This window comes from Gossypium hirsutum, chromosome A01, assembly GCF_007990345.1.
Source record: "Gossypium hirsutum isolate 1008001.06 chromosome A01, Gossypium_hirsutum_v2.1, whole genome shotgun sequence".
In the NCBI taxonomy this organism is placed as follows: Eukaryota; Viridiplantae; Streptophyta; class Magnoliopsida; order Malvales; family Malvaceae; genus Gossypium; species Gossypium hirsutum.
In genome coordinates, this window is record NC_053424.1 from 110,568,210 (window position 1) to 110,593,458 (window position 25,249).

General features: G+C 34.0%; 1 protein-coding gene across 1 annotated transcript; it reads right to left on the reverse strand.

Annotated features, from left to right (window-relative positions):
* Positions 1-317: 317 nt before the first annotated feature.
* Positions 318-5,812, reverse strand: LOC107925479 (aspartate--tRNA ligase, chloroplastic/mitochondrial). The gene is made up of 15 exons (XM_016856187.2): positions 5,309-5,812; positions 5,082-5,225; positions 4,698-4,807; positions 4,312-4,423; positions 4,117-4,188; positions 3,838-3,929; positions 3,382-3,502; positions 2,778-2,900; positions 2,494-2,689; positions 2,204-2,391; positions 2,033-2,104; positions 1,304-1,402; positions 1,115-1,195; positions 801-858; positions 318-717 (listed from the first exon to the last, which is right to left on the reverse strand). Exons 1-15 carry the CDS (start codon positions 5,660-5,662, stop codon positions 545-547), a joined length of 1,995 nt encoding a protein of 664 aa, XP_016711676.2. The 5' UTR covers positions 5,663-5,812; the 3' UTR covers positions 318-544.
* Positions 5,813-25,249: the final 19,437 nt, after the last annotated feature.

The window sequence follows — 25,249 nt, forward strand, 5'->3', positions numbered from 1 at the left end:
AAAATGGCAAAAAAGAAAACCCACTTTCTCCGCTTTGAGACATTACAGGTTTTTATCGAAATTAATGGATAAAACAATGTGCAACACATCAATGATTTTTAGTTAATGTTAACTTCAAATATTTTATTTAATTAAAAATTCTTCAAACTTTTTTTTTAACAACCTTAATAACTCTAGTGGCAACAGAAAACTTTGACCAAAAAATATTTAGATGCCAAAATGTTAAAATTTACATAATTTGGGTACCAATTTTTCATAGTAAAATGACTTTTTGGGATCTGATGCGACATTGAAAACAATAACCGAACTTGCTAGCATACCATAAACAGTCCAATAGTTTATTTAGGTAAAAAGAATCAAATCATTCCTAAACTCAGCCATCTGTAAAGCACAGTTAAATATAAAACAGGGGAAGAAGGGGGAAGGGGGACGATTGCTGTATGTTTTCTAACTTTAGAGGGGCATAAACCATGGTGATTAAGAAAAGGCTAATTAATGGCCAGCCTCGTTGGGTTCGCATAGAGACAGGAAAATCAAGAAGAAACTACGGGGCTTGCTGCAGTGACAGATCTTTCAACTGTTGGATATCCACTTTTGATGGTGCTCGAGTGAGAGCACACTGAGCAGTACTCGTCTTTGGGAAAGCAATGACATCTCTGATTGAATTTGCATCCGCTAACAACATAACCAATCTATCCAAACCATATGCGATTCCCCCTGTGAATAGGTAAAATAGATAAGTAACAACTTTATTCCAGGTAGGAAAATGACAATTGTTTCGTGGCCTAGACATGTCATACCATGTGGAGGAGCACCCATGTCTAAAGCTTCCAGAAGATACCCAAACTTATCTTCAGCCTGTAAATAACATAAAACCCACATTTCTTTTTATTTGGACTGTAAAAGAACTGAGACCTCAGACATATTAATCTGAGCTTTTCTATGATCTAAAAGCATTCTGGTCTTTTACGTTCTTTCAGGCCACAGGCCATCACATTGACACTAGTTAGAAAACAGAACAAATTTGTGTAACAGACACAAGACTTGCCCAGTCACATGACGCTAACAATAACCGTTGGTTTACAAATTGTTGAATAACTTAAGGTTTTCTCACCTGTTCAGGAGAGATGCCAATAGTTTCCAATACTTTCTGTTGGATCTCACGTTTATAAATTCTTAAACTTCCTCCACCAATCTGAAAATGCAAGAGGCAATAATAATTCATTCAGTTACACCATCTATAAGAGATAGACAACCAAATCTTTACCCTTTAAAGTTTCTAAAAACCACATAATATAAATACCTCAACTCCATTATAGACCATGTCATAAGCTAAGGCACGTGCAGAGGAAAGATCTCCCATATCTTCAGGGTTTGGTGCAGTAAATGGATGGTGCAAGGGCTACAATATGAGTAAATTTTCATCAAAAGGCAGTTGCAAACGGAAAATATTGTATTCAACATAACTGAAACTTCCATATATATAAAAATATTAATTTAACAATCTAAAACTTCCATATAAATTACATTAGCAAGCTAAAGCTTTCACCAAACTATGTTGTGGATGTAAAAACAAAAAGAAACTATAAAACCTACATTTTGAAGTATCGACTTGTATTTTGATACAACAGAGAGAACTTATAATACTATCGAAAACTAAATCTTAAAATGCAGCTACTCTATTAATTCCTCAAAAATGTCAATCACACTGATATAATAGCAAACTAACATAAGAATAAATTATAAGATATAAAAAGGATATACAAGGGGGCATATCATAAAAATGCCAATTCTTTCTTAAGAATATATAGGGTTCATTTTTGGCAAACCAGCGGTGGAGTTTTTCAACTCCACAAGCAAAGTTCACAAGGTGCCACATGTCCAACCCAAAGGACATGCGCCACCCTTTTAACCTTAATTGAGGAGTCTAAAAACTCCATTAGGAGTGTATCAAATGAAAAACTTTTCATGCATATGATATATATCAATTATTTCAATAAAATCACCAACAACATGAGAGAATGATACAGACCTCAAGCCTCTGTTCTGAATCATTCCACTCAAACATTGGGAAATCAGTCACCCACAAAATTGAATGCCTAGACTGCATTTCAGAATTGAAGCAAATGCTTAATTTTAGAGAAAATAATAAGAGAAGCAACAACCATGTATATTTCAGATAGAAGACTGATCAGGAACTTACATGGTCAACCAAGCCCAGTTCGTGGGCTAAGAATACCCTAAGTCGATCTAAGGTTCTATTAACTGATGTCTGATGGCCCACTGCAAACAAGATCAGATCACCTGGTCCTGCAGAGCATTTTCTCAAGAAATCTTCTCTGTTTGTTGGACCCAAACTGGATACTAGTGCTGGAATTCCTTCGATCTCCCCTAAAAGAAAAATAAAACCGTCATGCCGAGATTTACAAATAGCAAATCAACTTTTCAAAGGAAGGGGAGGATCTGAACTAGGTATGGAATATTTTTAATTACCATCATCCAAGACCTTAAGGAAAGGTAAACCCTTTGCTCCAGACTTGATTGCCTCATTATAAATATCACCTTTCTTAAGAGCTGTGTTTGAAAATCTTTTAGCACCTGAAGGCACACATATTGTTTTTATAATCCCCCCATTTTTTAATGTATCTGCAAAGAGCCTGAAGGGAGAGTCTAAGAAGACATTAGATACCTGCAGCTCCAACAGGGGGGAAAAAGTTAGAAAACACCAGATAATGAAGTAAACCAGCAAAAACTAGACAATATGTGAAAAAACTTACATTTTTCAACTCAAGATCAAATCTGATATCAGGACGATCAGAACCATATCGATCCATTGCCTCAGCATATGTGAGTCTTGGGAAAGGGTTAGGTAGTTGCACACCTTTAATCTCTAGAAAGACCTGCATTAAATAAGCTTTCTTAACCCTCCCATAATGTGAAGATACCAAAAAGATCTAAAATTCTTGTATAAGCATTAACTATTTCAAATGTCTGATATGGCGAGAGCGATCAGCTTCAGTCCTTTAACTAAAAAGGCAGAGTGCCAAAAAGCCCTTTGATGAATGCCTTGGGTGTCTACCTAGAGCGCCAATTACCAAACTTAGCTAGACTAACTAATGGGCTATGAGGCAGTGTAGATTCAAGCCAAGCCACTTAGAAGGCCCACAAGCTGAACCATGAAGCTTATCTCAAGCCCGAGCTGAAGTTGAACAGGCCAGTATATAGAACTCCCCAACTTTAGGTAAGTGAAAAGTGTAACTTAACATTTGAACCCCTTCTATTGAAACATACCAGAAAATATTTATGAATACTTACTGCTGAAATATATTGTGGAGCTAGGACTCAAATTATCTTATAGCATATAGGCCACAATTCACAAACCTTTCTAATTAAATCTTCATTAAGCCTAAGCATGTCCTCCAATGGAATGAAAGCCATTTCCATATCAAGCTGTGTGAACTCAGGCTGTCTATCTGCTCTCAGATCTTCGTCTCTAAAACATCTGGAAAAAATTATATCGTGGTTATAACCCAATGAATTCTCACAATACCTAGTTTTTGGATTACCCCTAATTCCTAGCAGGAAAAAGAATATTCTAAACCCCTCTCTTTTTTCTCTTTTTCGTTTTCTCTCTCGTAACAAACATAGGAAATATAAATCAAACCGAGTCCCGTGAATAGAACAGGATCATTCTAACTCTCAACATGGGGGTCGAGAAACGGGGTGAAATGGGCCTGAGTAAATCAGTCAGTTCTTCACAAAAGTGAAATGCAAAAAGCTTATCAAGGTAGGAGACAAATTGCATCACTAACACGCAATGAGAAGTAAAAAATTTACCTTGCTAATTGATAGTATTTATCAAAACCTGAAACCATTAACATTTGCTTGAAGAGCTGTGGACTTTGAGGCAAAGCATAAAATGTTCCTGGCTTCAAAATATACATATGAGTGAATCAGACCTGTTCCATTGTCCCCATGATATAGGTAATTGATGAACACTAGAAAATTTAACACTTATCCACTGAATAACAACCAGTTAGGATGCAAAGATCTCTGACACCATACAAGTTCTTCATGCTGTCCTAAGGCATTTAATAGCAGCTTGATCATTAATACCTGGATTCTCGAGGGAACCAAATAATCCCGAGCACCTTCTGGAGTAGATCTAGAGAGCATTGGGGTTTCAATCTACCTTATAACCATGAACACGTCAGAACCAAAACAGAGACTGAACATGAATCAGTAGAAAGTAACTAAAGAAATAACACTAAAATAAATTACTGTACTAGAACAAACGTATTAGGGCTACACCTCAACAAAATTATGTACATCCTCTAGATATCGTCGAATGAGTTTCACCACTCTATGACGCAGCATGATGTTGAAATTCATTTGCTGTCGGCGTAAATCAAGGTATCGATATCTATGAGACAGGTATCCCAACAATAAACATCAATTCAGAGTCTCAAATATATCATAAGGAAAACATTAGCAATTAATTGAATGGCTTGTGAAAATTAAAGATTTTTAAAAGCAAAAATCTAAAAATATATTGTAAAACTAATCGAGCCAAGTCATCAGGAACAATGTAGCTCATTATTTATCCCTTCTTATGATAAAAGACAGTATCAGTTTTATCAGCTAATAAGGTGCATAGCTTTTCTTGGACTAATTGAATTAAATTCCAAGCTGACTACCTCAAACGGATTTCCTCCTTGACAAAATCATTTGCATCATCCGCACTAGTAACCAACAATGGTAGTTTTGAACTTACAGCATTCAATATCTGAACATGCTCTGCGGCGATCTGGCAGACATAATTGACATCTAATTAAATACATAGTAATAAAGAATAAAAGCATAATAAGCTCAAAGATATTAATACACCTCTATTGAGCCGGTTTTCATTGAAAGCATAAGCTCAAACACAGTAATTGTTAAAATACTGGAAAGATTAATCAATCTTATTCGTAACCTAATGTACTGTACTTATACTCAATAATTAACTAACTTCCTATCAACAAAACTAATTAGTTGCATGCTAACTAACCAGCTAACTAATCCTTTTAACAGTAATATACCTCTATGGAGCCGGTTTTCATTTTCTTATTAACAGACTCACTGGGCCGAGACCGGACAAAACCGTCAACAGCAACCACATACTCAAGCCTCAAGTCTTTAATAGCTTCATGGGCATCAGGAAACTCACCTGGAAGCGATGTAATCTATAATTCGAAAACAGTAAAACAATCAGTCAAAAAAAAATCACAATTTCATTTATAGAAAAAAGTTGAAAATAAGTAAATACCTGGACAATGCCGGTGTGGTCTCTGAGATTAAAAAAGGTAAGGCCGCCATGGACCCGGTGGAGAGCGACCCAGCCGCAAAGACGGACCCGAGAACCCACATCTTGATTAGACAAATCACCACAATAAGCGGTACGAGAGACCCAACGGAGAGAGTCAGAGAGAGGGGGTATGGGGGTGGGAATTTCAGGGGAAACGGAAGGAGGAGGAGATTGAAAAGTGGAAGCAGAAACAGAGGAAAGGGTTCGGGTTCGACGATTCCTTGGAAGCGATTTTGGAATTAGAATGGAAGGGAAAACAGCGAGAGGTCTGGCGCGAAAGGAGAGGATAAGGAAGGATTTGAGAAGCACAGACATTGTGTTCTTAAGGCTTTTTGAGGAAAGTGAGTGAAATGGGGGTTCGGGCAATCTTTTAGCTTAGGGACATAAGCAGAAAACACAGGGTTTAATGGATTGGGTGCAGGCGTGCGAAGCACGTGGCTTCTATATTGCTTCAAAAATGGACTTTAAAAATCCGTTTAAAGATCATTCCCAGCGGTTTTTATCCAGATCGGAATCATGAAATTGGATTTTATTCATCAGTCCCATCCCTTAAACCTAAAATTAAAAGCCGAGATTTTAAAAATCTGAAAATTAATTTAGAAATATGAATCGAGTTTACATTCAAATATTCAAAGTTGGCCCAATTCATTTTCAAAATTCATAATGCATTACACTATGTCTTTTTTCTTTTTTTTTATAACTATATATGTTCTCATTCATTTTCTTCAAGTTATTAGAATGATATTCAAATAAATCAATCTCAACAATAATAACTCTAATAATATAAATATTTAAAAACACTAACTTAAAATGAGAAAAATTATAATAAACGCTTAGCAGAATTAGAAAAGGTGAATGCCTTGACTCTTTAATATTTGAATTTAAGATTAACAATGCGCGTTACATATGTTAGTCTCGAAGCCCCACCAAAAGATCTTGTCATGTGTGGATTTCAGTTAGATTAGTTTGTTTGTAGTTTAGATTGTTAAACTTTCAATATACATAATTATTAATTATTAAATTAAAAATAATATTATCATAATATTTTTAAAAAAATTTAAAAGGTTAAACTTTGCTATTAGCCACTATACTTTATAAAATTTATGAATTTAGTCCCTATACTTTAATTTTGTCATTTTTATCTATGTGCTTTTGAATTAATCAAATTAGTCCCCATACTTTTAGAATGTTGAAATTTAGTTCTGATCAAAATAGTAACAATTAAGTCCAGTTTGTTAAATTCAATTACTAGTCATGTACTACGCCTACAATTATGAATTTTTTTCCATGTTCTCCAATTAGATCATTTTACATCCTTATACTTTTCAAATTTTGGAATTTTAGTTTTTATACAAATGATTGTCGTTAATCCATTTCTAAATTTTCAGTGAGCAATAACAATATGACATGCAAGTACACATATAATAGTATGTTTAACGCATTAGATTTTAGAAATATCATAACGTAATGAATTTAACAGTTATCATTTGATGAGAACTGAAATTTTAAAATTTAAAAAGTACATGGACTAAAAATGACCAAATTAAAATATAAGGACTAAATCTACAACTTTCACAAAATATAGGGACTAATAGTAGAATTTAACCTTTAAAAAATAATATGGGTGAACATATAATGGACTTGGTAATTATTTATAAATATGGATGAGCTTAGATAAAATTAGCAATATTATGTTGAAAACAAGGCTGTTTTACCCCAATAATAGAAAAAAATTAATAACTTAAATGGCATTCTCACCAAATTATTTACCAAAATGGTATGACTTGAACAGTAACCCTAGGTGGTGTTTGAGAAGGGATGGCACCACCCAACTTTATCACTAAAATCATGAGGCTATCATTAAGTCATTATAAGGTTATAAATAAATAAATATTTTATTGATGGTGCCACCCTATAGCACTGGTATGAAAAACAACCGAGTAAAATACAAACAGTATACGGGTTAAAAAAATTTAAATGGGTAAAGAGGGAAAGCTAGATAGCACCACTACTTGTAAAAAAAAATAGTAACCGTGATTGAGAAGCAAAAAAAGGGGAGTAAAAATGGGAGATTTGAAGCCTGAGAAAGCAAAATAAAGGGGGGACCTCGTGATTGTCCAGTCACGTCTGACGCAAACGATCAGATTGGTGCCGCCTAATAGTCAGGCCCACTATATATAACCTGAATTTTTCCCTAATGTCCCTTTTTTTTTCATTCCTCTTAACCCACTATATATAACCTAGTCCCCTTTTCAGCACTAGTTTGTGCGTTTAAAAAAAAACTTTAGGGTTAGGGAAAAGTGCGGGTTGGTGTGGAAGGAGAGGAAACATCCTAGCAGCAGATACATTTTTTAATTTTTTTGTAATTATTATTTGTTTGTTTGTTTTTATTTAATTAATATAAAAAATTAATTAAATAAAATGGTATGGCCAAATTTTTTTGAGATTTTCAGCGCTTTTTTATAATTATTATTTGTTTGAGATTTTCAGCATTAATTTTTAATATTTTTTGTATTGAAAATTTATTATGTGGTGTTGTTGGACTGCATTAGAGATATATATTGAATTTTTGTTATGTAGAATAAAATAATAATTTTATTTTTATAATAAAAAATGTTTTTTTAAGTGCAGATATCCCAATGGATTGTTTGATTAGAGCAAATGGTCACACAGCAAATATAATTGATGTGCCGGTAAAAAAATTGTTATTTGTTATTCACGAGCCCTCTTATAAAGTTACATGTCATTGTCTATTTAATTGGGAAATTTTAACTAATGTGGTAATTTAATATGATAGGGTGAGTACCACATGTTGAGGGCTTCTGTTAATGGTCCGAGCTATCATTCGGATGAACGAATTATGCCATACATGGAGGCAGTCGGATTTAGACTAATGGCATTGATCCACATGTTCGATTTGAGGGCCAACTTGATATCCGCTTTGGTTGAGCAGTGGCGCCTAAAGACCCACACATTTCATTTACCGTATAGGGAGTATATCATCACCCTAGAAGATGCCACACTGCAACTCGGACTCCTAATCAATGGTAGTGCAGCCACGGGTACAAGTAAAGTGATCAAACCCGTGGCGCTATGCTATCACTTACTTGGACGCTCGTCTGGTGATGATAAAAATAGATTTACGAGTTTGAAATGTTATTGGTTGAAGGAAAATTTTGAAACTTTACCAAGTAGTGCCACAGAATGGGAAAAGATGTGTGATGTTCGAGCATATATACTGTATCTAATAGGGGGTACTTATGTTGGACACAAATAATAAGGTCCACTTGATTTACTTGCCCATGTTGTTTGATTTGGAAGTTATTTGTTCGAACAGTTGGGATTCAGCAGTATTAGCAACGTTGTATCGTGAGTTTTTTCGGGCAACAAAGCATGAAACATAAGACATAGGCAGGTGTCGGTTATTGCTGCAATCCTAAACGCTATACAAGATGCCATTTTTTGGCATCAGTTAGTCACCAAACACATGTCTTCCCTCTTGTAAATAGGTAATAAAATTTAAATTTGAGATCAAAAATTTTGCTTTTTTGAAAATGTGTTCTAACAAGTTTAATTTATTTTTAGATGGTATACTTGTCCAGGTATTAGGAGGTCATATACCCTTGCGATTTATCGACAAATTATTGAGGCACACGTTTAGGAGGGGTAATTTTTCCTAATATTCATGACATGTAATTACTTTATTTATGTTATTTGACTCATGTTACTATAACCATGTTATTAATTGTGCAGTTCGTGTGGATGTCATATTCCACCCTAGACATTGTGGTTATTATTCCCTCATTGGCTTACATCTTCTCATACGTGTGGACATTAACGCACCCATGTTGAATTTCCCAACAGCTAAATAGTACAATGGGGATTAAGTTATATAACAGTTTGGGTGCAAACAAGATGTTTTGAATATTCCACAGGATTTTCACAATGTTCACAAAATTAACAAAACGGGAAAAAAACAAAAAATTGGGCATTAGAGCATCAACAATATATTGTATTGTGGAATGCCTGAATGGATGGATTTTGATTTACGGCCTTCGATCGAAAATTAAAAGCCATATATTTTATGACCAATTGATGGTAGTCCCTCCATACATGCATCGACAAGGACACCAACAACATCAACGAGGTCATCAGCCTCCTGCACCTTAACTGAGCCCGAACCTGAACCTAAACCTAAACCCTCAAGGTCTTATACATAATCTCCCAATAGTTCTTATTATCCGAAATTAGGGTAGATAATTATCTTTCGAAGTCATCAGACTACGCATGTATAACCCTATAACTAACTCAATTGCTAGGTTTGGGTACTAGATGCTATGAAACCAAATTGCTTAACAACATTTATATTCTAATTCAGTTACATCTTTAAACTTCAATATCCTTATTGTTAATAATGTTTACATCATATTAGTTTTAATTGCTTACAACATGACATCTTTAATGATCCAGTAATCATTACAATTTTACATTTTGACTCAATACAGACACAATCAACTTTAACCTTGAGGCATGGCCTCTAAGGGGGCCCTTCTATATACATGGTACAGCTATCGCACCCAACTCTGTTCAGGCAAAGTCTAGCTTGTTTCCTCCTCTAGATTTCCAAATCTTTATCTACCCTACATCCAAGTAGTAGACTTTTATAACTTCGGAAGAACTTGGTGAGATCTGCACATAAAAAGGAAATATTCATGGAAGACTGCTTAATCTTAATAGAATGAATTTTTAAGCACAAAATCAAACTCTCTAGATTTTGTAGGAGGTTTCGTGAACTTAGTTGGCAAGGTCATTGCCACATTATCTTTAAGTGGACTACTGGCAGATAAAATCCCTGGTACTTGTCTTTTCCACTTCTAACTAGTGACAACTATTGGTGCTTACCCTAATATTTTCCATAACTAGGAATCCTTGTATAAATAAGATCTCTTCCTAATGTACTTTTTTTCCTAGGTGGACTAGTGTCCAGGTTGTAATTTCTTAGTACTTACCCTCTTATTTCCATCTTATAAGGTACTCTAGTAAACAGGTAGTTCCCGGCGTACCAGTTCATACTCAGGTATTCTTTGACCATTTTCAGTTTTGGTAGGCTTACAATATCTTCTCTGTGTTAAATGGCCCCGATGGACTCCCCTCTCTTTATATTTTCAGGAAGACTTTATTAATTATTTAGCCTTGTGCTGATAATACTTTCTCATGTTTTTTTTTATCTTGTCGAACTACTCATCCTTTTAGTCACCCCCTTTATTAATTACAAATTTATGATTTTATCCTAGAATAAACTATTTTGTGTCTTCTCAACCAATACAGGTTTCGTAATAACTCTGGCAGATACTACATATGCCAATTTTTTTAAAGAGATTATCCCTTCTTTAACATATGCCAATTTGCTTAAGGAGATTCTCCCTTGATATCTCATCTACCTACATTCTCGATCGTGCCAAGACCATGTTGTCTTGTATCTTATTGCGTGAATCGTGCTACAAATTCTTTTTTATACCATGGCAGGACTCCTGATTTACCATCTTGCGGATCCTATATGCTGTCATAGTCGAATTATGGTCTTACACATTATAGACTCATGTTTAACATACTTGCGAACTCTCTATGTTGTCATAGTCGAGCTATGGTTTACACATTATGAACCCATACTTAATGTCCTAGCGGACTCTCTATTAGTTGTCATAGACGAGTTATGGTTTTACACACTATTCCTCATATTTAATATCCTGGCGGACTCTCTATTGATTATCATAGCTGAGGTATGGTCTTACACATTAAACCTTCTTTGAGGTGTCGCCCCAAAAGACCTAATAATCGTTACTACAATGTCGCCCCGAAGGACGTTATTGTTATCGCAGTGTCGTGCCATAGAGCTTGTTGACGACATTCCGGTGTTGCTCTTTGGAAACTAATAACTGTTACCACGGTGTTGCTCTAGTTAGCCAGACTATGACATTCCGCAACACAGCCAAACTCTCTTGGATCCTGATCTACCATAAATCATATTATTATTTACATCCTTTTTTACACATAATTATAGCTTGTTTAATATTAAATCAAAACATGTTAGTATATATTCATGTTGTTATACTTAAAATAGTAATTTATGCTTTCTAGTGATTTTTATTACATTTTATATATCTAAATAAGGTTACATGATCTTGTAGGTCAAGTCGGGAGCTAAATGTGCTTATTTTGGCCAAAACTGATGCCTATGTTGCAACACCAAGATACTGATGTCTCAACATCAAAGACAAAAGCTAAAAATGAGTTCTGGAGCGAAACTGCCCTCGATGTCACGACATAGCTCTCCTATGTCATGACATACCCCCTGCGCAGCCCAAAATTCATGCATGTTTTAACTATGTTTTGGAGGGAAATTAGGTGTATTTATCCTAATCGAACTCTAAGGACTTCAAGGATAATTTATGCACTTTAATATTTCAAGTTGAGCCTATATAAAAGCCATTGTAATCAGGTTAAACAAGCAATTTAAAGTTTTGTTTCTCAGATTTTTTTTTCATTTCATTCTTAGTTTTTACTTAGGTTATTTTATGTTCTTGTAATCGAAAGATCCTATTCCGAAGTGAGACTTTTGTGATGGAAGATTATTCTGAAACCACGCTTTTATCGATAAATCCATGAGCATCTCTTTTTCTTATTCTCTTCTTTGTATTTCTTTCTTTAACATTGTTAGATGAATGTTTGTATAAATATGAGATTCAATTTGTGCTTTCTACATATTTTGCATGTTTCAATTGCTTTAACTTAATTAATTGCTTCAATGATAGAGTTTCTTAGCAGATCAGTTGTTTGGGAAGGGAAAAACGTGGAACAAACCCTAGGCCTACCAACCCTAGGAATTCATTTAGGTGGGAATTAACCCAAAATTGGTATGGCCTATCCGTGATCACCTTAACCCAAAATCGGTTTCGACTGTGAGGTAAGAAGATAAGTAGTTCTTGTTAACTCGTTATTCTAGTGGAAGATCAGAAGATCCTGCTAGGGTATCGATTAGTTGATTGATTATAACTCTATTTCAATAATTAATTAGGTAAAACAATAGGATCTAAGCTAAAAGGAACTCGCATAGTCAAAACAAGGAATAGGAAAAGCCGATATAGGAACCTAGGAGTAGATTTAGGTTTAGTTAAATTTATTTAGTGTCTTATTATTATCATCTTACTTCTTGATTAAAACTACTAACTCGTGACTCAAGTAGATTAGTTATTATTTCCTGCAATAAGCTTAATAACAATTTTCCCCAAACTGCAATTCTTTCAGTACAATCCTCGAAATACTTACCAAGTGTTTCATTGTAAAAAAAAAACTATATTACAACCTGACTTATATACTTGCGGACATCACCTCGAATCTATATATTTAGTTGTAGTATTCACACTTTGGACGTTGGTACATCCGGAAATGGTCAGATCCCCCTTAACAATTTTCTCATTCCTCCTATACTCCAATTATTCATATCTTCAACTACCCCATCGAGGTAACTTCCTTATCTAGTTCACATATATTTCTTAAGCATATCATACAATTCATGATTATACATACATCATGCCCGTTAACCAATCATCAACTAACTATCATAAAATAATCAGCAGACAACGAACAAAGCTTACATAATATTGTGCACACACACAACCTACTCTTTCCTCAAATACATGCACACCATGAACTTAGGTTAACTCACTACATAACCTACATGGTACATGCATGTCACCTGATATCATCTATCACCCAGAAAGTAAGGTAAAAAGACCAACCTGAATTCTTTTATCTTCATTAGCTTAGCCTGTCCAAACACTAGGGCCTCCTTCGTCTTAGCAGCTAAGTATGACAACCCTAACCTCCTCAAAAAAAAGTGTCCCACCTCCATCTTGTTTACTTGTTTCAGCTCCATTATTGACATCAATGTTGTTAGCCTGTAGAACGTAGCTGAGAAAACAGATGAAGTTGGAAGATGTCGTGTTCGTTTCAAAATGGAATTAATAACCTCTGTCAGGTTGCTGGTCATATGACCATATCGAGACCCGTCATCAGAATTTTGAGTTTATTGACATGGCTCCATGATACTCAGCCACTCCTAGAAAGGATGATTCGTTTCACCTTTCATATCACCCTCAACTTTGGCCAGCCTTTTCCTAAAACGGTGTTGTTCTAACTCGTATTCTATGTATGTATGTAAAAAAGACACATTATTTTTTAAATTTATATTGTGGAAGTATTAAAAAATATTTTGAAATCATAATTTACCCATGTTTACGACTTGTTTGCATCATTTTTCATTCTTGAATTATCAATGGAAGTTGGCGTCGATGTGGCGAATGCACTAAATGGATCACAGCGAAACACCAGAACGTCTAATCGCGACAACTAGTCCCTTTGATCTATTTTATATAATGCAAATAGTCTTCTTTAACGACATATGTTCACAAGTTCTTAAAAAATTCCCATGATTCTATAATATCTGACTTCATAATGGCAAACGCTATCGATAGTAAGTTCCGGTTCCCATCTTGTACCACCGCAACAAGGAAGATCTATGTATATTTCCCATATAACTAGGTCTCATCAACCTGCACAAGCGACATGTAGTAAGGAAAGGCCTGCATGCATGGATCGAATGTCCAAAACATCTGGTGGAAAATTCTTCACCCCGGTTGTAGTTGGTTGTCCGAACCATAATAAAGCAGTGTTTGCAACTCAATGATAGTCCCTTGGCACGTACTCCTGCATAGTAGCTATCCACCATTGAAGTTCATTATACGACATATCCCAATCTCCGTACAACTATTCCATGGTCATCAATTTAGCTAATCATACTTTCCAGTATGACACTTAGTACTAGAATCGTTCTTCATTTCGGCAATCAGTATCGATACAAGAATGGTTAACATATCCTTCACAAGTGGCATGATGCAGTTGCAGATACTTTTTGCATCAAGTTTGCGATGATCTTCCGTCATACGCGAAAAAGTGAATGTATGAGGCCCAATAAAGTTCCGAATCTCCCACATTTGCAACCTCTGGATAAATGCAACTTGTACTCACCAATTTCACCCTTCTGTCAACCTCCAACACTCCCTAATATATAATGTTGGTTTAGTCATTAACTATTACATAGTTAACTAAAGATAATATGACAACTTTTAAAATTGACACTAACAAATTTGATCCTCAAGATTTACACATTGTTTCAATTTAATCATTTTTTTAAAAAAACCAGGTTTCAAAGCTTAAAATTATCTAATTTTATCCTATTTCTACATAAACATATAATTTAATATACAATGTGTGAATTGCAAATAAAAAAAATATTTTTTTAAAACAATTATGTTTATAATTAAACTAGATAATCCCTAAATACATTTATTTCTTTATACTTTAAATTGCTAAGAAGTTGTATCTTTCAATCACAATTAACTCATTTTTTTGTTAGCTTGAGCTAATTGCCATTAATGAAGCAAATCCAACTTAAAATTTCTTTTAAAGTTGTTAGATTTAAATTTGGGTTAAATTGACGAAGTGGGTATTTTTTTACTTTTAAGGAATTGAATTAACTATTTTTCAAATTTTGGGTCGTTGAATGATCCAAGCGTGAATCTTATGAAATATTATGAAATTATATAATTTGTAAACACCGATAGTTATTTCGTCTAGAAGCAAGACTAAATTGATATAATGTATAAATATTGAGCCATATTTCATTATTAACTATGGATGACAAAAAAGAAAAAAAAAGAAAAAAAATTGGAAAATATTTTTTTATAACTTTCATAATTAGTCATTGAAAAAAAAGAAATTTCCTAATGATTAAGTTACTCAAATTTTGGAGTTCTGGTAAAATTAGATTCGATAGGATGGTTATACCAATTGACGGTTCGTTTTAGTTTAATAATTTAATACAATTGAAAAAAATAAGAATAATTTAAAACATAAAGAAATCGTTGGGATAGGTTTTTAGTATTTTTTTATTTTATTTTAATTTTTTATTGCCATTAAGATTTAACTAAGCTAGTATTATTGTTATTCTAATAATTAAAAAATATAAATCGTATTTAAATACATATTAGGGTAAATTAAACAACGGGTTATCTAATTATGGACCATTTTTTGTCATTCAATTATGAATTCTTTTTTTAACTTGATCATCCAACTATTTGAGATAGTTTTTTTTTTGTCCATTTTCGTTAAACTGCACTAACGAAAGGGAGAGGGACCGGGGTGGGAAGAGGGAGGTTTTTTATTTTTATTTAATATTAATATAAAATTTAAATTTTGTTTAAATATTTATGTTTTTTTATATATTTCTTTGAATTTTTTAGAATTATGATTAAATTGAGATCATTTATAACATTCGAGCATTATTTTTAAAAAATTATAACTAAATTGATATACTATGTAAAAGTTTAGGGTTAAATTTATTGTTTCATTGATTTTTAGGGTTTAAGCAACCCTCCCGTTATTGTAATTAAAGGAAATGGGCCAAAAAAATAATCTCAACTAGTTGAGTAACTGATAACTCTTGAAAAGAGTTATATTTATGCTCTTTAGATAGAATTAATTGTTTGAAATTAAGTAAATACATCTATATTTTTAGGATAATTTTAGAATATTGCATAACAAAGCTTGGATTGCCCTACATTGGTCATTATTTGTTACTTTTATCACTTGCGGAGGAAATGTGTGGTTTTCTGTGAATACAAGTGTAGGATGAGCAAGAAGATGAAAAGGAAAAATAAGGGAAGTGAAACATTGTCGTGGTAATTGGCAAGATTGATTGCCAATAGAATTGCCATGGCAATTCCAGGAAAATGACTTAGCACTCTATCTATGTCACTCTCAGCTAGCTGGACATGTACCAGAAAAACCAACCTGAAAAAAGGAATGAAAAATATGTGCTAAGGTGGGGTGGATCTACCTAATAAAAGAAGGAGAGCGAAGAAGAAAAGGGAGGAGAATTTGTGTGAGAAAAAGACTAGTGACAGCAATCCTCTCTCTGCACATAGAAAACACTCCATTGGAGAATTCTAGATAAACAAGGTTAGAAGCTACAGAGAGCAAAATACAGACGTGACGAAGGGAAAGAGACATCTATCCTGGATTCGCGAACGATCGGAAGATAGAAGAGAAGTTGGAGTGTGGTAAGAAATCTTGCAGTTTTGCCTTTAGTTTTCTTGATTTCTGTGATTAAAATGTCTTCAAAATGTTGATGAATGATTTAAATTCGATGTTTGCTTTTCCACCCATGAACTAAATCTTTTATGGGTTGGAGTTATTTGGGTGGATGTCTATCATTTTAATGTTCATGATTTGAATTTGCCTATATCACTATTTCATTCGATTTATGCATATTTTTAATACATGCATGCAAAATTTAGACATAGCTGATTGTATGTTGTGTTCATAAATGTATTTTTAATTCTGAAAAGATTAAATATATTGGATCTAGGATTGTGTGATGCAAGTGAATATTGAATAGAATACTCGTAGCACTCTAGACATAGATGTTGCTAATTATGCAGAGTAGATTGTTCATTACAGTTATTAATCCAGAGTTCTGTAGACATACAGTAACTTAGATTTCTAGCTTAAATCTAGCTATCGAAAAAGGCAAGTTACAGTAATAATTCTCTAGCAGTTGATTGGACAATGTTTTGCCATGACATTATTCTTTTATGAGTATTTCACCTGAATAATTCTAGCCCTGTTCATTCAACAACATAATTGCTCTTGCTTTTCTCTTTAATTTGTCATTACAATTTATTTGCCACATAAATTTTATGTTTTTAACATTAAATTACATTAATTCATTATACCAATTTCTTATTCAGTTTAAAAGTATTTCCTATTAATTAGCATAGTTAATAGGATTATAACAACTTAATCAATTTTTTACCAATTTCCGATTCCTATGGAGACGATACTTATCACTTTATTTACTTGAATGACGTGTACACTTGCACAATTGCATTAGTCATTTACACGCAACAGTAACCAATTAAAAAAGTTTATAGTTGAGTGATTAAAAAAGAATATGGCTCATAGTTGATGACTTGCGGTGTATCTTACCCAATATATATACTCAAATTTAAGGGTAAGACTCAAATTCCCCATTTCTATGCTTTCTTTTTACCCATTCCTATTAAGTAGAGTGAGTATATAATTTCATCACAAGTATAAAAAATCAAAAATGTAAAAAGTATCTAATTTGAGTAAATATAAAGAATCAAATGTGACTCGGATGCCAAAACCAATCTTTTAAATTAGTATACACAAGAAAATAATAAACTTGAGTGTGTATCCAATCTTCCAATTGATGCACAACAGGTGACGAGATCAAACTTCATTCAAGCAATCCCCATTACTCTATGACAGTGGAGTGAAATCCAAAAAAAAAAAATCACCCATTACTTCTAGTAATGCAATTGATGTATCAGAATTTACATGGTCTACATTATTGGAGAAATATTGTTGTTAAACTCTACACCTATTAGCAAACTTTGATTTGTCAGAACCGTAAAAAATATCTTGATATAAAATTTAATAAAACCAAAATCTATCATGTCAGAACATTAAGAACAGATCAAGAATAAGACTATATACGGAAGCATACCTAAATTCATTGTTGGAGATTGCCCTAAAAGTTTTAATCTTCCAAAAAATGAATGGTTTTGATTTTCCAAAGAACATAGTTTTTCTCTTAGTATAACTTTCTAATGGGGATGGAAAAGATGTACGAGATAACTCTATTTCTTAGGGACCGCTACCTCTTTAAATAACTGATTTTTAAATCAGTTTTGGGTATTTATAATTTGGCCCTTCATCAAATTATAAATATAAATTATGGTATCTACACATTATTTCCATAACATTTAATACCTATGATACTTATAACATAATTGGTGTTACAGCCCAATTTCAGTGAAATAGGAACGTGGTTTCGGGACCACAAATCCTAGTCGAAAATAAAATTTATTTTAATTTTATTACATGGTCCGTATTATGTTAGAAATTTCATGTGAAAATTCTGATAAGAAAAATTTACCGATTATGTGCTTAATTACGGGAAGAACCAACTTGCATAAAATGCAAAAGTTGAATTCTAAGTAGCTAGAAGGATTAAATAGCTATGGAATTCAAAACTTGAGATACTTATATGGTAATTAGACCATTAAAGAAAAGTATGTAGATATTTTTGGTGACTCATCCATGGAAAATTAGAAAAAGTCTAAGGACTAAATTGGAAATCAAAATAATTAAAAGACGATAAATAATTAAATAGAAATAAAAATCATTTTATATCATATTCTTCCCCAAATATTCCATGGAAACCCTAGGAAAGAGAAAGCAAGCTTTCTTGGCCAAATTGGGTAAGTTTTTTGGTCTCGTTTTTAGTGATTTTTATATTTTTGAAACCGGGATAGCTTAATCTATCTATTTGGGGGGATCAATTTGAGAAGTCATCAAAGTATGGAAATTATGTCATTAATGAATATGCTGAAAATTTAAAATTTATGGTAGAAAATGAAAGGTTGTTGATAGATAAACAATTTTTACAAAGTGATTTTTGATGAAAACATGATTTAGGGACTAAAATGTAAAGTTGTGAAAATTGAAGAACAATTCTGAATTCTATAAAATATATGTGCTGTAAATTTTATGATGAAATTTTGGTTAGGCTTGGAATAGGGAGTAAATTGCATAAATATCATTTTCCGAGCCTAGGGATACAATTGGAATTTATGAAAAGTTTAGGGGCAAAACGATAATTTTGCCTAAAATGTAAATTGGACTGAATTGAGTTTAAATTGTATTAAATTGATGTTAAATTTACTCGTATAGATCCGGATAGACCAAATTCGGAGCTAGAACGAGGAAAAGAGGAAAATGTCGAATTAGTAGATTTTATGTACACGAACATCTGTTAAGGTAAGTTCGTGTAACTAAATTTATTGTATATTTGTATGCTTGAATTAAATGTTTTGTGAATTGTATAAATATTATATATATATGAAATTGAAAATATATCTGACAAAACCCGATCAATGATAATGCCCGAAAAATGATAAATGGGAAAAATGTTGCCTTTTTTGCTTGAATTGAATGTGAAATGTGTTTATTTGAGTATTTTGAATATTATAAATGTCTGAAATAATTACATACCTGAAAATTGTCTCATAAATGTCAAATTCTGTTTGAATAAATGAAAAATCGATAGATATGTGATTTCCCGAAATGAATGAGGTCCTGCATTTGTTGCTGACGGGATTTAGCCTGGACTGGTAATCCTGTTATAAGTCCTCTCAAGCATATGTTATGGATTGAATTTAGCCCGGATGGGTAATCTAGATCAAGCTCTTTAGAGCATATGTCATAAAAAGGATTTAGCCTGGACTGGTAATCCTGTTGTTTATATATATGCGGCTAGAGAATGTACTTTCTGAAATAGTACATTATGGGTACCATTGAATATGAATTGACGGATCCTGATTTGTACACCTCGAGTGTACTACCTATGTATCCATCGATATTTCAGATAAATTCAACGGGTAAAAATCCTAACATGAGAAGATATGAATAATAAATGAGTCATTACACATATTTGTCTGAAATAAATGAAAATGACAATACATAATAATTGATATATGGAAATATGAGATGATGATACTTGTACATGGAAATTATTTGATAAGAATGTTCATCCTTGGTTATAGATTTGTACACATTGAGTGTACTAATCGTGACCTTGATATTTTGAATGATATGAGTAAAGTTCTGACATGAAATAATCTGAACTCGAGATGAACTATTATGAAATTATACTTGTAATATAAAGATATGATTTATACATGTTAAATGAATACATGTTGTGGAAAGCATATGTGCCTAGAAACTTGATCGTTGTTAAGCCTATATATTTTGATGTTATTATGGAATATATGACTAACAAGGGCAATGAGGATATGTTTAGGGCTTGAGGTCAAATTGATTGAATATGCTTTACATAGTTACCTCAAAATAGAATGAATAGTAAGTTAAGTACAATATTTTATGAACTTACTAAGCATTTTATGCTTACTTAGTTTTATTTCCCTATTTTATAGTCAATCGGAAGCTCGTCGGATTGAAAGCTTGGCAGAAATCACTCACACTATCCATTGGCCCATTTCGGTACATATGGTAAATCAATTATGGTTATAATGGCATATATAGGTTAAATTGGTCATATTGGCATGTAAATGTAAATGGTTAATGTAATCTAGCTATTGGAATGGCTAGTGATGATTATGCTTTGGTATTTCTATATATATATACTAATTTTATTTTATGGTGATAACATAAGTGTTTATTGTTGATTGATTGAGAAAGGGTAAACTAGTATGTTTATAAAAGGTAAGACTACAAGCATGAATGCATATAATAATATATCATGTTAGATGAATAGAATTAACTTAGTTATGATGCTTGAATTGGTTGGTATATGAATGAAAGTTTGGTGTAGGTTATTGTCAAAGTTTGGGTGAGGAATAAAGCTAGAAAATGGCTTTATTTTGTCCATACAGGTAGACACACATGTATGACACACGGCCTAGTACACGAGCATGTGATTAGGCCGTGTGTCCCCTGCATCTTAAATTTGAGAAAACAAAATGCTCAGAATTGAGCACACGGGCAAAGACACTAGCGTGTGTCTCAACCGTGTGTGCTACACGACCTAGACCACGAGTGTGTGTCTTGGCTGTGTGAAACCTGCACCTAATTTTGAAGAATTTAATTAACCACACGGCCTAGCACACTGGTGTGTGGCCGACCGTGTGGCACAGGTCAGAGAACTATGTGATTTTGAACACGGCCTGCACCACGTGCGTGTCCTAGGGTCACAAGGGCTTGTCCCTTGGACCACACAGGAGTTTGAGCCCTACACCTTGGAAAAATTTTGATATTTTGCGAAAAATTCTTAGATTTTCTAATTAAGTGCCGATTCAATTCCAATGCTCATATTGGGCCTTAAAGTCCATTTAAGAGACGTTATGAATAAATCTCGAGAAATGAATAGTAATTGTTATGAATTATCTGTAAATGTTATGAAAACTCTGGTAATGCTCTGTAACCTTATTCCGACGACGAATAGGGGTTAGGGGTGTTACAATTGGTCACTTAATTTTGTATCACACTTTATAATAGCACTCTACATTATATATATGTGCCCATAATTGAGGATTTTAATCCAACAATCTCTCTGTAACGCCCTGAATTTTAGGCCTAAAAGTATTAGGTCTTGAGCATGGGAACCGTTAGGAGGCTGCACATAAATGTTTAGTTGTGCAAGAAAATAACACAAATAACTGACTGCTTGAGTGGTTATGTGTCCTGAGAAGTATGGGAAGTCTTGGGTTCAAACCTAGGCTTTAGTAAAAAAAAATTATTTTAAGTGAATAAAACCTTTGGTTCTAGATAGTAGGTTTTTAAATTATTGTGGGTAAAACATGACACAAGGAGCCTGCTGGTAAAAAGGGTAAATGGCGTGTTACTAATGTCTGAGGTCTGAAGTTCGAGTCCTGGTTTGCGCAATAAAGGGGTCAATTTTTGATACTTTGGACGGCTAGTTTTGTATTACATTAAAAGTCTGGTAGGTGAGAAGTTAGAGTGATTTAAGGAGGATTTTGAGGAGTGGATCAATGGGGTGGAAGTGTTAGGCAAATTTTGGGAGGATATTGTGGAGAGTCTTAAGCCTTGTTTAGAGTTTGTACCGAAATTGGAACTATCTTGGACTCAAATTTCGGTAGGTGTATGTTAGCTCATCATTTTTGTTTTTTTCCTGTCCACTTTGGTTTTGTCAACGTTTTTTGTTGCCCTTTTGCTACTGCACCGAATACTGCTAGGGACTTCGAGCTTTCGGTTTTGTTTTGCCTTCGGTTTTACTTTTTCCTCCAATCCCCTGTCTATCGATTTTTTTTCTTCTCTTTTCTACTCTCTCTCCATTTACTCAATTTTTCTCCCATTTTCATATTGCTCTTTTAGGCCAAATACTGTTGTCTCCTATTGCCGAATCTTCACCAGCCTTCTCTATCTGTTTTGAGCCCTCGCCATTTCTTTTTGGTGGATTGGCTGAATACTCTTATTTCTTCCCCTCTCTATTTTTCGGCTTTTGTCGAGTTGTCCTTGCCGGATTCTCTTGTAGCCGAACCTCTTTCTACATTTAATTGAGGTAAGCCACCATGTCTGTTTGGGTTCACGGTTGTTTTCTTCTCTTTCCTTTCTTCAGTCGATATAATCTCCCTATTAACATTTTTTTTTCTGCCGACACTGCTAGGAGTGGTTGTACCACTTCTTGGTTCAGGTTTAGGGGAGGTGCCTTTGTAGGTCGATTACTGTTATCCATCATTCTTAGCACTTTGTTTCAGTAAGTGGTTAATCGCTTGGTTCAGGTTATTTTACGCTTTTGGTAATGGTTAACAATAGTGGGTTGTGATATAGATTTTTGCCAAGGATCGTGAGGTAATCTTGGTCGACGGTTTAGAGGGGCTAAATCACTCTCGTTCAACTAAGGCAAGTATCAATATTATTTTAGGATTAAGTGTTAAAAGTGGGTGATTAACCCTATTGATTAAAGGACAGATAGAGTGATTGATTCAATATAGGTTGGTGTTCGTTGGCTTCTGCGCCTTTTCGCAATCAGGTGTGTAATCACTGTCTTAATCGTAAATCGACAAAAGCTAGAAAATAAAACCGTTGATGCCACATGGGCGTGTGATCGCTCGTGTGGTAACCCCAAATGCATAAATGTGAGTACTGGATTACGAGAAGCCACCATGGGCGATCTCATGGGCTTAGGCCGTTTTGGGCCATGTTGGGCCGAAATGGTGACCGAAATACCCTCATAGGGTAAAATGACCGAAATACCCCCATAATGTAAAATGACCAAAATACCCCTTGTAGGATTAAATGACCAAAATGCCCCTATAAGGTAAAATGAACGAAATACCCCAATATGGTAAAATGACCAAAATACCCCCATAGGATGAAATGACCGAAATACCCCTATAAGGTAAAATAACTGTAATACCCCTGTAGAGTAAAGTGACTGTAATACCCCTGTAGGGTAAAATGACTGTAATACCCTTGTAAGGTAAAATGACTGATTTGCCCTACGATGTGTATGATTGTATTTGAGCATGCCACGTTATATGTATGTTGCATCCATGTAAGATATTATGATACGATGCATGACATGTTGCATAGGGTTGGGATTGTTATTTTGGAGGAAGTGTACTGTACTGAAAAGGTTGCAAGGGTCGCCCAAGACGACTGTGGACCCAAGACAACTGTGGACCACGGGTTGCAAAGGTCGCCCAAGACAACTGTAGACCTACTGATGGCTTTAAGCCGTTCATATTACTGGCAGCTTTGTTGCAATACTGTTTAGTGCCCCAGCCAGTGCTAATCTTGGTGTGTTTGGCTGGGTGGGTCGATTTTATCCCCACATGGTGTGTTTGGCGGGACGGAGTGGTGTGTAGAGGCTGGATTGGGTAAGATTTCTGATTGCATTACTACACTGATACTGTTACTGTAATGGGCTAGGGCTTACATTAATACTGATACTGTAACGGGCTCAAGCCCAAACTGCATCTATTTATTGAATGATTGACTGCTTGTTTGTTAGGAGATTAGACACTGAGTTTTCATAAAATCACACCTCTGTTTATCTGTACAGGAAATCCCCAGCCTTAGACGGATCGGTGCTGCGAGGATTTGGAGGTGGCCATACTTCTGCTCCTGCTTTATATTTGACTTTTATTTACTATTAAATTTCGAATTGGGTATTTATTTATGTAATAAGGCCTCTCTAAGGTTTTAACTTTTAATTTGGGATTTTTACTTTCTTTGATATAAACTGCTAGTTGTAGGAAGAAGACGTGTTTTCAAAAAATAACTGTTTTTCAAAACACCACATCTTCTTAATATAATTTTAAAGCTTCCGCAACAAACATAGTTTTAAAGTGTAATACCAATCTAATATGATTTACAAATTTTTGTTAATGATATAATAAGGTTTTAATATACGATAGGCTTCCCAATGAAATTATGGTTTCGAAAAACACTTTAATGTAACACCAACAGATTCAGCCATAACGTCTAGGCCGTGTTTGGTGTGTTACACTCCCACTTGGGCAACGTATGTTTACTGATAATGTACAACCTTATGAGCTCAAAATTTGCTATCATATAATAGGTATGCTATCATCCATCAACTATATCCATATAGGATCAAAGCAGTCTTAGTCATATCAATCATGGCTAAACTCATCAATGGTCACATATACAAATATAGTCAAATGACATAGATCAATCATGGATGTGTAACATGGAAATTACATGTAATGTTAACCAAAACATGTCTATTTCCAACTGGTCCTCTTTAAACTTAAGTGTTGTTAGTATCAAAATAATGAAACAGAGTGAATAAACTGAATACTTCATTTCTGATCAAAAAATAACCAAATACACAAATGTCTAAAAACAAATATAAAACAAATAAAATACAAACTCCCACTAAACCATGATATCATCAAATAATGTAACATCCATATGAGCAGTGTGCTCATGAAAGACCTTGGGTGGTAAACCTTTTGTGAGTGAATCTGCTATTATGGAGTTTGTCCCAATGTATTATATAGATATTTGTCCTTTTTGCACTCTTTCTTTCACAAATAGGAACTTTATGTCAATATGCTTTAACTTAGATGATCTCCTATTATTATTGAAATACAACACCATTAACTTATTGTCACAAAATAATTAGAGTGGTCTTTCTACATTCTCAAAAATGCGCAGCCCAATGACAAAGTTTCGCAACCATAT

Excerpts from the sequence above, each read along its gene's own strand:
- LOC107925479 (XM_016856187.2), bottom strand. The coding sequence starts at position 5,662 with ATGTCTGTGCTTCTCAAATCCTTCCTTATCCTCTCCTTTCGCGCCAGA. Across the intron at positions 3,930-4,116 it reads TGGTTCCCTCGAGAATCCAG|CCAGGAACATTTTATGCTTT; the intron begins GTATTAATGATC and ends TATATTTTGAAG. Across the intron at positions 1,403-2,032 it reads ATTCAGAACAGAGGCTTGAG|CCCTTGCACCATCCATTTAC; the intron begins GTCTGTATCATT and ends CTCATATTGTAG.